The sequence below is a fragment of the Garra rufa genome, chromosome 6 (genome assembly GCF_049309525.1).
Source record: "Garra rufa chromosome 6, GarRuf1.0, whole genome shotgun sequence".
NCBI lineage: Eukaryota > Metazoa > Chordata > Actinopteri > Cypriniformes > Cyprinidae > Garra > Garra rufa.
Window position 1 is genome coordinate 4,043,662 of NC_133366.1, and position 13,352 is coordinate 4,057,013.

The 13,352-nt window shown below is 37.8% G+C and overlaps 1 protein-coding gene across 1 annotated transcript; it reads left to right on the forward strand.

Moving 5' to 3' along the window:
* Positions 1–276: 276 nt before the first annotated feature.
* On the forward strand, positions 277–11,273 carry LOC141336322 (adhesion G protein-coupled receptor E3-like). Its single transcript, XM_073841894.1, has 14 exons — positions 277–682; positions 2,133–2,513; positions 6,392–6,423; positions 6,542–6,613; positions 6,754–6,943; positions 7,261–7,380; positions 7,504–7,685; positions 7,775–7,936; positions 8,014–8,223; positions 8,298–8,530; positions 8,742–8,808; positions 8,887–8,978; positions 9,064–9,226; positions 11,214–11,273. The coding sequence occupies exons 1-14, from the start codon at positions 277–279 to the stop codon at positions 11,271–11,273; spliced, it is 2,370 nt and encodes a 789-aa protein (XP_073697995.1).
* The last annotated feature ends 2,079 nt before the right edge of the window (positions 11,274–13,352 follow it).

Genomic DNA, 13,352 nt, shown 5'->3' on the forward strand with positions numbered 1-13,352 from the left:
GTCAGTATTTTATGTTTTAGTGTCTGTAAAAAACGTAAGTACACATTGATTAAATTGGATTAAATGTCAAAAGCCTCTTTCCACAGCTCAAACACTGATTCACAAGGATATCTATCCATCGATCGATCGATCGATCGATCGATAGATAGATAGATAGATAGATAGATAGATAGATAGATAGATAGATAGATAGATAGATAGATAGATAGATAGATAGATAGATAGATAGATAGATAGATAGATAGATAGATAGATATTTTTTTCAGAAATGTTTTGATGTCTAAAAATATTTCCATAACAGCTAATCTGCCTGATCCCTGCTACAACTACACTGTGCTGGACAGTTCATGGAGGTCCCCCAGTAATCTACGTGCTTCAGTCAGAAATTATGATTGCACCGTCACCTGGAGCGGCTGGTATCGTCTCTTAATTAACGGTCTGAGCGCTCAGATCCCAGAGACGTGTGTTGGTTATGAAAGATGTGGCACTGAGGTCCCGCTATGGCTACGCGATAGACACCCAACAGTAAAGGATGGAGTCGTCACTCGAGATGTCTGTGGTGACTATAGCAGTTACTGCTGCTATTACGGGTCGTTCCCCATTAAAGTCAAGGCCTGTCCAGGCAACTATTATGTCTATGAGCTGGTTACACCAACTAAATGCAATGCCGCATACTGTGCAGGTAATTATATTCACATTCACTTTCTACATATTCAAGGCATGTATGTCTCCTTTCAATATTATACATGTGTGACTGAGTGTGTTTGTGTCAGTAGGTGAAAACAAAGGTCATTTGAATGTCATTTGAAGTCAGCATGCAATGAAAATTCACCCTATCTATTGATCGTATTATTAAAGAATCATCTATGTAAATTGTTTCATGGCGCATAACTTGACACATACCCTATTTTACCCTATTTTAATTTGTTCTCAGGTCAGATGAAACTAATGTAATTATTGTAAGTAATTACTGTGCAAGTATCCAAAAGGATACCTAAGTATAGCAACTAAGTACATGCCTGAAATACTTTACACTACTGACCACTGTATGCACAATAGGGATGCACAATATATTTTTTGGAGTATTCATTTAAAATGACCCAAAATCTGCTATTATTTTAATCTCCAATTTGTTTTTATCAGTTTATATAGTTTTTAATGTTAACTAGCAGAAGACACTAACCACTTTTAAATTCCAATTGCTCAGATAAAGAAACTACTATACGTTCATATACAAGTTGTAATATTATGTTTATGCTGTATAAATATCTGAATATTTGTATATAGCCTAATTAGTTTAGCTTATTTTAGTTTACCGCTGTTCATTTAGCTCTTCAGATGTCAGCATTTATCTTCAAATAGCAATGGTGACAATTGAAACAGTAATAATAATTTAAGATGTGTTTTTTTCCAGGTGGAGGCTATTCTATTTAATTTATCCATATACACTGTAAAAAGTTTTCACCAGTTTCAACTTAAAAACTTAAGTTCATCAGCTGCCTTAAAATTTTAAGTTAAATCAACTTCAAAGTACAAGTCATTTTAACTGATTTTATTGTTGTGAGTTGAAATTGTATTTTTAAGTTGATTTAACTTAAAATTTTAAGGCAACTGCTAAACTTAAGTTTTTAAGTTGAAACAAAACTTTTTTACAGTGATGGATAGATAGACAGACAGACAGACAGACAGACAGACAGACAGACAGATAGATCCTCATGTTACAAAAAGCAAATATTTAAAGGGTTAGTTCACTCAAAAATGAAAATTCTTTCAGTAATAATTCACCCTCATGTCGTTCCAAACCCGTAAGACCTTGGTTCATCGTCAGAGCAAAAATTAAGATATTTTTGATAAAATCCAAGAGACATAGACAGCAACGTAATTGAAATGTTCCCAGAACCAGAAACACAGTAAGGAAATTGGTAAAACAGTCCATGTGGCATCAGTGGATTTCATCAAAAATATCTCAATTTGTGTTCCGAAGACAAACAAAGGTAATTTCATTTTAATTTTTGGATGAACTATCCCTTTAAATATAGTGTATTTGTAAAAGCTCAGCTTTGATAAAGAAGACCACTGTAAAGAAGAATTCTAAGAAAAAGTATTACAACATTTTTTTATTTTTATAACAGTTAATCTGACTGATCCCTGTTACAACTACATTGTACTGGACAATCCATGGAGAGCCAACAATAATACCTATCCTTCAGAGAGAATATATGATTCCACCGTCACCTGGAGCGGCTGGTATCGTCTCTTCATCAACGGTCTGAGTGCTCAGATCCCAGACACATGTGTTGAAAAATTTAGCTGTAGCACTAATATCACGCTGTGGATTCGTGGTGGACACCCAGCAGCTGAGGATGGAGTCGTCACTCGAGGTGTCTGTGGTCACTGGGAAAATTACTGCTGCTTTTTTGCTTCTTTTCCCATTAAAGTCAAAGCCTGTCCAGGCGATTATTATGTCTATGAGCTGGTTAGACCAACTATCTACCATGCAGCATACTGTGCAGGTAATGATATTCACATGAGCCCTTTCATTATTGGTGTGTTTGTTGATTCATTGATATTCATCAGCCATTATTTACTTTTTTCAGCTGTTACAAACATCATCAGTGCTAATACAACAGTCAAACCAGAGACGAGCTCAGCGGGTAATATAGATAATATAGATGTTTTCTCTATTGATTATGTTTTGGCTGAATTATTTCAATTATTGTTTTCATAAACATTTTGATTTCTTCAAATATTTCCATAAAAGCTAATCTGCCTGATCCCTGCTACAACTACACTGTGCTGGACAGTTCATGGAGGTCCCCAAGTAATCTACGTGCTTCAGTCAGAAAGTATGATTGCACCGTCACTTGGAGCGGCTGGTATCGTCTCTTAATTAACGGTCTGAGCGCTCAGATCCCAGAGACGTGTGTTGGTTATGAAAGATGTGGCACTGAGGTCCCACTATGGCTACGCGATAGACACCCAACAGTAAAGGATGGAGTCGTCACTCGAGATGTCTGTGGTGACTATAGCAGTTACTGCTGCTATTACGGGTCGTTCCCCATTAAAGTCAAAGCCTGTCCAGGCAACTATTATGTCTATGAGCTGGTTACACCAACTAAATGCAATGCCGCATACTGTGCAGGTATTTATATTTACATTTACACTTTCTACACATTTATGATTGTGAACTTCCTAAACACTCTTGAACTACAAATGAGCAGATCTGTAGATTAGAATATAAATTCTGTCAGCTGAGACACTTCAGGTGAACATTGCTTCCTTTGGTTTTATGTTTGGGATCTTTTCGAAAAGGAAAATACAGAAAGTGCAGTATGTGTCACACAGGCTAAAATATTACAATGAGAACACTGCTGTAAAAGATTGTTGTGAATTCTTTGTGTTTGCTTCAGTTCACCGCTGTTGATTCAGCTCTTCAGCTACAGAGCACGCAGCTCAAAGACCAAAGCTGATATTTGAAACAGTAATATTACAATTTCCCTATATTATGGATTATGAAAGGTTCCTTTTGGTTTTAGGAATCTGCAATAACAGGAGGATGCATGCAAGGTCAAAAAAAACTTTCATTGTCTTATAATATGCATTTATTTTTACCTTTTTTGCCAAACAACCCCTAAATTATTTGCTCAAGGAATCATTTGTCCAAACCGCTCCTTTGCATGACACTAATCTGCGGTGATTGATCCGATGACTCAGTCTGTTTTGATTGGTCTACTGCGCGCAGCTCATTTAAGAAACGTAACGCCCATCACCATTACTCTAGTCCACAACTCTAGGGTAAACACTCTAACAGCCATGGTATATGCTAATGTTGGGTTTGAGTCCGAGTCCAACTAAACAGTACTGTTTGTCAGTGTCTTAACCTTGTTTTAACCTTTACAACTAGAATAAGGCCATGACAATTAAAATGTAACAAAAGCGAACCTCTATTGCATATTGCCATTTAGATTTTTTATTTCACACCATCTCATAATTAGTGTCCTGCTCAACAAACTTAAAGTCATGTAGCAGAAGTTATAGCTTATGTACTGTGACATATTTCAGAGTGAAACAGCTTTTAGAATGTGAAAAATTATATGACAGGACTTGACTTTATTTGTTATATAGTAAATGTATAAATTCAATGGGGTGGGTAGGAAGCTTAGTGAATGAGACCTGAGGAGCAGAAAATGCACCTCTTATCTCTGATTGTGGCTGTGTTTATGACGAATGGTAAGACCTTAGACAGGGTAGATGACATTTTACGTTTACGTTTTTTCTTGGATGAAAATGAGGCTGCATGGGTTAATGACAGTTTTTAAGTAGCAGTCTATGAAAGCCATGGAATAAAAGAGTAAAAATTTTAGTTTATATTTCAAAATTTTGACTTTATGTTCCCAGTTCCGAGATATCTCACAATTCTGATAAGAAAAGACATTCTCCCTTTTCCCGTCAGCTCAAAATCATAAGTTTATATCTCACACTTCTGGCATTTTTCCCCTCAGAAGTGACAAACTCGCTTCTGTTGAGGTTAATTGAGTAATAAAGTCTGAAATACAACATATAAACAACCTATAAAAAAATTCTGAATTGTGAGATAAAATAGTTAAATATAATATGACACAGTTTGCTGCAGCAGGTTTACGCTGCTATCACTTTAGGACCGGATGCACAGATCATATATTTTGACACATCTGTATTTCTCCCAACTGTTCAAATTCACTCAAGACAAAACCAACTGCATTTACATGAATACTCTCCAAGACGGTGCATTTTGACATTACTTTTCGTGTAAATGTGTAGCAAAAACATGCACAAGAAAACTTAATTCAGCATTCACATGCTGACTGAGAGGCGTTTTCGGTGGGCACGCTATGGGTGTGTGTATGCAAAGAAACCAGCAGGCTTTCAAGTACTGGCAAGACTTTTAAAAACATGCCAAAACTGAATGTCACTTTCGTAATAATGCATCGAGTCAGTAAAAATTCCATCAACTGTCCCTGGTCTCGGCAATAATTCCTGAGTCAAGTCCGAGTCAAAATGCATCCGAGTCTGTGAAAATTCTGAGTCCACTAAAAATCGTACCGGATTTGAGTCAGAGTACAAGTCAGAGTACCCCAACTCTAGTATATGCGTCAACCCTACACAGAAATGTATTGATATAGCACTGCAGTTTGAACTCCAAAAACTCAACAATTACGAGTGAACAGAAATGGAGCAATAGGGGAACAAAATACATTTTAAAACTTACACTGATTGAAACTAGGCTATACTCTCTACGTTTTTAATCAAGCTCTCAAAAATTCTGTAAAAATTTGAATTTATATGTATAGGCCAACATACTGATTATCAGCTTTCAAATGAAAAATGATCAGTTATAATTATCTGTATCGGCCCAATTCTTAATATCGTGCATCCCTAGTTTAAAATCATTTTGTTAGCATGTCTTTTATTATTTTCATAACAGCTAATCTGCCTGATCCCTGTTACAACTACACTGTACTGGACAATCCATGGAGAGCCAACAATAATACCTATACTTCAGAGAGAATATATGATTCCACCGTCACCTGGAGCGGCTGGTATCGTCTCTTCATCAACGGTCTGAGTGCTCAGATCCCAGACACATGTGTTGAAAAATTTAGCTGTAGCACTAATAACCCATTGTGGATTCGTGGTGGACACCCAGCAGTTGAGGATGAAGTCGTCACTCGGGGGGTCTGTGCTCACACTGAAAATTACTGCTGCTTTTTTGCGTCTTTTCCCATTAAAGTAAAAGCCTGTCCAGGCGATTATTATGTCTATGAGCTGGTTACACCAACTATCTACCATGCAGCATACTGTGCAGGTAATGATTTCCATATGAGCCTTTCATATTATTAGTGTGTTTGTTGATTCAGTGACAATCATCGGTCATTTTTTTTTTTCTTTTCGTTTTTCAGTTGCTCCTAACATCATCAGCACCACTACAACAGTCACACCAGAGACAACCTTAGCCGGTAATTTAGTCTGATGTTTCCTCTGTTAATTGATGTGTTTTGGCTGAATGTTTGTGGATCTGTAGAAATGAACAGGTGTGTGAGAGTGTTTGTGTTTCTAAGTAAAGACGAGGGAGAAAAGAGAGCAACGATAGAAGAATGCACTTGGATTGTTGCAGACATTTCATGTTTGCACAGTTTTCATATGGTTGTGAGGGCAAAAGTATGATGTTTTTTGACTGAGTGCCATATTAGTCACGTTTAGATTTTAGTTTCACATTTTTTCATATTAATAAGTCGTCCTCACCCTCGACATTCAGTTTTGATAATTAAGTTCATAATATTTCACAAATTATGTATTTTTCATTTGTTGTTTTGTTTTAATATTGTCTTCATGTTGATTTCTGTCATTGCAGTTATAAATATAACGCTGCAGGAAGGATGCACTGTAAGTTTTACAGTTGGACTCGCAGCTTCTATTAATAATAGTCCAAAGAGCGGTGCAAAAAGATGTGCATTGAATGTGCTTTTCTCACCAGATTGTTTATTATTAATTTTGATTTCAGACCTCTGGAGGATGTCTTCAAAATCTTCTTGAGCAGATAGAAAACATTACAGCTCCAGTGCTTCCTTTGAATGTACGTCTTCAAGAGAAAACGTATTACAATAATAAAATCTATATTTGTCTCAGTTACATAATAATTGACAGAGCAGTTCTGTATTATTGTTTCTGACATTTACATGTTCAGTAACTGTATTTGCCTGATCAATGAATTAGACTGTGACGAACATTTTGACTGTGGTCTTCAACACTTCAGAGAAGATTCTAGAGACATCATCAACAGCAAACCCAACTGAACTAGCCTCCTATGGAAATCGCATGTTAAAAACCAGTGAGAAACTAATTTCTACATTGGTGAAGCCAACAGACACAAGTGACAGTGTCAGTTTTACTCTTCCTGTTGTAGGTAAGTGAAAAAGTGGCTGATAAACCTGATATTATATAATATAAAGTAGAATACAGCTTCTTACTCGACTCTCTGTTGTTCATTTTGTTTTTGTTTTTAATCACCCCTGTGTTCTGTAGGTCATTGTACTCGAAATGCATGTGTTTTTATGAATGCAACTAACTTAAGACAATGTGGCTTTTATACATTCATATTCCTCAACAATTACTGTCGGTCCAGTGCCTATTTAGTACCCTTGAAATAGTAATTTTATTTATTTATTTATTGCATGTACATTTGTGCAGATTGAGTGAACTTAACTGCATGTTTTTTAAAAGAGGGTCAAGTCTTCATGGTTGGACCACAAGTGACCATAGAGAAAATCCCTCGACTTGACACAACAAATTCTTCTGTGGACATTGATCTCATTGGGATCGCCAAGAACAGCAATGAAACAAGTATGTGGAATGTTTCAGTGTCATTCAAAAAAAAAAAAAAAATCCTAAAAAGAGAAGTCATTTACATATGTTTTGATTGTTGTTGCTTTAACATGGTATTGCTTTTCTGTTTCCGTCATACAGGATCAGCTGCTGTGGCTTTCATGAGCTACAACACGATGGAGAATCTACTGAAGCCAGACTTCTTCAACAAATCAAATGACACGATTAACACCATGATGTCCACTGTGATCTCAGCTACTCTTCCCAAAACCACCAACACTAAACTCACCAAACCAGTCAACTTCACCTTTCAACACATCAGAGTGAGAGACTGAAATGTGTTTTTGTCCAAACTGTGCACATCTGAAAATATCTAATATTAAAGTGTTTTTATATTTTCTTCTTTTTGCAGGAGTTTGATCCCAGTGGTTCTCTGTCCTGTGTGTACTGGAATATCAGCGAGTGGATTGTAGATGGTTGTTCTGTTTTAGAGACCAACAGCAGCTACACTGTGTGTTCCTGTGATCATCTGTCAACATTCGCTCTCATCATGCAAACCAGCCGTCCACCAGAGGTATGAGAACATTTCTAGTCAACACTGAAGAACAGCACAGATTTGTCACTCATGTACTCTGACATGTTTTTTCTCAGAGCGACTCACAGCTGGATCTGTTGAATTTGGTGTGTGTGATCGTGGGGCTGGTGTTCTTCAGTTTGGCCCTGTTGACCTTTGCCCTTTGTCAGTGGAGTCCTGGAGTGAATAATGTGGCTCGAATCAACATCTGCATCAGTCTTCTGTTGGCTCACCTTCTGTTCCTGCTCACACAGCAGTTCCTGGGTGTCATACGGCATCATTCTCAGGTAAGAATATTGGAGCCCTACAGCTCAGCACAGCCTCACTGAGAATCATCATAACCGTCTCTCATGGTCTCCAGGTGTTGTGTGCCGCGATCTCAGGCCTTCTGCACTTTCTCTTTCTCTCCGGCTTTGTGTGGATGTTCATCGAAGCTGTGATGCTCTTCATCTGTGTGAAGAACCTATCAAAAATCAGCTATAGAAAGAGGGAGGTGCTTAGTAGTGGATTCCTGTGTGTGATTGGATATCTGGTTGCTCTGGTTGTGGTTTGTGTGTCTGTTGGTCTGGTTCCTGAAGGCTACGGCAGCGAACAGTGAGTTGGTGTTTTTTTAAGTTCATTTGATTAGAAGGAAATACAGCAGCTCTGGGATTTTGGAAGTTACATATCTGCTATCTGATAAAATACTGTATACACACTTTATCAGTGCACAAATTCAAATCTGTAACATTTCACCAGTTAACACCTGAAATGGTATTTCTGAGTAATTAATTATTATTATTATTATTTTTTTTTTTTCAAAAAGATGCTGGATTAAAATAGATAAAGGCTTCATCTGGAGTTTTCTGGGTCCTGTTTGCATCATACTAGGGGTAAAGACTCTTATTTCTCATGACTTCGATATATATTAAAAGAAAAACAAGGTGTTTAATTCCTCTTTTACATTGCAGTTAAACATGGTTCTCTTCATCATGATCGTCATCAGTCTGAGCTCAGCTCTGAAAAATCTCAATGCTGAAGTTTCACAGATGAAACAGACCAAGTATGAACAGTATGATTTAATCACTCTACAGAAAGCCACATATATATTTAGTATAGGCACATGAAATCTATTTCTTTTTCTGCAGGATTATGGTGTTTAAAACACTGTCTCAGTTTGTGGTTCTTGGTTGCCCCTGGATTCTGGGTTTCTTCACTTATGAAAAAAAGGAGCTGGAGATCTTCTTCCTGATTTTGAACTCCCAGCAGGGAACCTTCATCTTCCTGATCTACTGTGTTCTCAATACTGAGGTCAGACTTCTATCCAATTACCAATAATAAGGAATATTACAGTTTTTTTTTTTTTGTTTTTTTTTTTTATATATATAAACATTTTTATGTTGGTAACCTGTGACTTTTAGGGAGGATTGACAGACAGTTGTTTAAACTCTTCAAATTGCTATCTTTTGGTGGATTGTTCAAATGAGGCATACCATCCAAAACAACTATTCTGTCAAAAATAAGTTTAAACTGAAAAAGCTTTTACTTTTAAAACTACTTCAAACTTTTAGGCCCGGCTTTCTTTTCTTGTCTTGATTTTTATCTAATTTTAACATACCTCTAGACAGGTATATTGTTTCGCTGTCTCCAGAGACAGTATATGGAAGAAAAGACAGTATTTATAGTATCAGTATTTACCTTTTCTTACCTGTTTATTACACTGACCACACTTTTTTTACACTTTGCCCCCATTTTACATGAGCTGAACTCAAAGATCTAAGACTCTTTTGATGTACACAAAAGGCCTATTTCTCTCAAATATTGTTTACTAATTTGTCTAAATCTGTGTTAGTGAGCACTTCTCCTCTTCCGAGATAATCCATCCACCTCACAGTTGTGGCATAGCAAGATGCTAATTAGACAGCATGATTATTGCCTTAAGCTGGCCACAATAAAAGGCAAAGAATGTGCAGTTATCACACAGCACAATGCCACAGATGTCTCTAGTTTTGAGGGAGTGTGCAATTGGCATGATGACTGCAGGAATCTCCAAAGGTGTTTCAGAGAATTTGGCAGTACATCCAACCAGCCACGTGTAAATAGCCCAGGACCTTCACATCCAGCATCTTCACCTCTGAGATCTTCTGAAATCAGCCACCTGGACAGCTGCTGCAACAATCGGTTTGCATAACCAAAGAATTTCTGCACAAACTGTCAGAAACCATCTCAGGGAAGCTCATCAGCTTGCTCGTCGTCCTCATTGGGGTCTCAACCTGACTGCAGTTCATCGTCGTAACCGACTTGAGTGGGCAAATGCTCACATTCAATGGCATCTGGCACTTTGGAGAGGGGTTCTCTTCACGGATGAATCCCAGTTTTCACTGTACAGGGCAGATGGCAGACAGCGTGTATGCCGTTGTGTGGGTGAGCGGTTTGCAGATGTCAGCGTTGTGGATCCAGTGGCCCATGGTGGCGGTGGGGTTATGGTATGGGCAGGCGTATGCTATGGACAAAGAACATTGGTGCATTTTATTGATGCCATTTTAGATACCGTGATGAGATCCTGAGGCCCATTGTTGTGCCATTCATTCATGACCATCACCTCATGTTGCAGCATGATAATGCATGGCCCCATGTTGCAAGGATCTGTTCACAATTCCTGGAAGCTGAAAACATCCCAGTTCTTTCATGACCAGCATACTCACCAGACATGTCATCCATAGAGCATGTTAGGAATGCTCTGGATCAGTGTATATGACAGAGTGTTTCAGTCAATATCCAGCAACTTCACACAGCCATTGAAGAGGACTGGACCAACATTCCACAGGCCACAGTCAACAACCTGATCAACTCTATGTGAAGGAGATGTGTTGCACTGCGTGAGGCAAATAGTGGTCACACCAGAAACTGACTGTTTTTTGGACTAGTAAAACTGCACATTTTAGAGTGGCCTATTATTGTGGCCAGCCTAAGGCACACCTGTGCAATCATCATGCTGTCTAATCAGCATCTTGACATGCCACACCTGTGAGGTGGATGGATTATCTCGGCAAAGGAGAAGTGCTCACTAACACAGATTTAGACAGATTTGGGAACATTATTTGAGAGAAATAGGCCTTTTTTTGTACATAGAAAACATCTTAGATCTATGAGTTTAGCTCATGAAAAATGGGAGCAATAGCAAAAGTTTTGCTTTTATATTTTGGTCAGTGTATAAACACGATTCTGGTTCATGAGTTTCAGCGGTTAAATTGATCTTATGAAGTCCATCAGCTCCTCTGGTCTTATTCTTGTCCAGGTCAGGCAGCAGTACAAGAAGTTCTTCAGATGCCTTTGCTGTGGATGCAAACAACACTGAGGACTACAGCATTCATTGAAAATGACTGATGTGCCATTATTATACCGTAAAATACAACTACAGTAGAATCAGTCCCTGCTCCTATAAATATTAGTCATTAACCTAACATTAATTTATAGTGGTCATTAATTTTGATGTAAATTAATTGTGTTTTAGATTGTGTTCTATTTCTCCCCTTTCTTGGTAGAAGTCATTGACTCATCTTGTACTTCAGACTTCTCAAGTGATTTATGTTTCCTTGAAGTTAAACTAAAGGAAACTGATTTGTAATTATTTTGTCATTTATATTAATCATTAAAAAATCTACGAATGCTTCCTTTCAGTTTGTCTTGTTGAGTTGTTGGTAGTTTAGTCACTTTAGTCTCACAGTCTGCTTTTTAACACAACACCAAAAATATTTGCCATGGCTAATATGGGTGTCTAAGATGGTATGTATAAATACATCCAAATGTGAAACTTGTATTTGTTTGTTTTTGTAAGTGGATCTTGGTGTGTAGATTTTAATATGTGTCGCCAGCCGATGGCCTACTGCCCAATAAAGAGCCAAACACAGGCGAACACTTCAACTTGGGGTCTTTTATTCTCGACTGTGACCACTGGGACACAGCATTAAGGATAGCTTTGGCTTTTTTTGGGGATTGTTTTGTTACAAAATAGGGCAAAAATATTCAGCCATAGAAATAAAATGGGAATTAGTTCCCTGCCGTCAAAGTACAAAAAGTACAAAAACAAGAAATTAAACAATCAGTGTGGCATTTAAAGACAACAAAAAAAGGGAAATAAAAAGACAACGGTAGTGGCCTTTACACACCTGGAAATAAAACACATACAAATGCACACATAAGGCCACATGCATCGTTCAAATTATCACTGGATTACACACAGTAGTACAGTATTAGCTTTACAACAGATTAATCTTGAATTTGAAAGATAAGTAATTCAACACAACCCCAAATACACGTTTCAACATACTTGCATGAACTGTACAAAATATACATTTACACTTTATTAATAAACAATAATCACTCACCCTGGTTCAATGAATACAATCTAGCTCTTCACAGAGGGCCTCCTCAGCGTTATATCTCCCCTCTAATAATCAATGGAAAGGCATCACTGGACTATTACACAGCAAATAGTTTTCCCACTGTATACACAATATCATTTTCATAACATGTTAGATTATGAAATAAGCGAATACAACACTCACGCTCTATGATTCATCAACAAACTTGAGACACGAACAAACTTCTCCACGTGAGCTTGCAATCAATTCTCATCAATCGTTGCAGATCACAAAACAATCGCCTTTGTATACTATTCCCCGGTGGGATGTTATGTGAATACAAGTGAATATTTACCACCTTTTTGGTGTTTTATGGCATTTATATCACTTTTTATCTCCGAAACACACAAACAACGTAGTATATTCGGCAATGCGTTACTCCCACACACGCTTACGCAAGGCTAAAGCTCGGACGTGATCTTGACTCGCTGAAACCTTAAAGGGCCAGCGTCCTAATCTGATTTTATGGAACAGGTATCGGTTTATATTGTAAATGTATTCCTGGTAATACATACCGTTCATTTTAATTAAACATTTACATACTGGGTAATTTTTCCCTCCCCGGTTACACTCTCCCCTGCTGATAGTCAACGTCCTCGGTGACTACAAATACAGCTTACTCTTCAAGCCCCCCCTGAAGTTTTCCTGAAGTATACAGAACAATTCCTGCTAATACCTGGGAAAGCACATCAGGGCTCAAGGTCAATGAATTACATGCGGATTTAGGTAACCGATTAGGATTTGTATGCACACCAGCCGTTGATCTCTGTGTCCTTCGGGGTTCAGGACATGGTGCATTTAACTGGGTACTACTTCCTGTTTTCCTTCTAGGTACAGGTACAGGCTTCAACACAGGCACTTCTACAGGTAAATCAATACCTTCTGACTCTGACCGGACAAACTCTGACTCTTCTTCCAGAGCCTCATCAGAAACCTCTCCACTTTCATATCCTGGAGAAACAGCCTCATCCCTTTCTTCCTTCTGATCTCCAGTAATATTTCCAGATTCAACA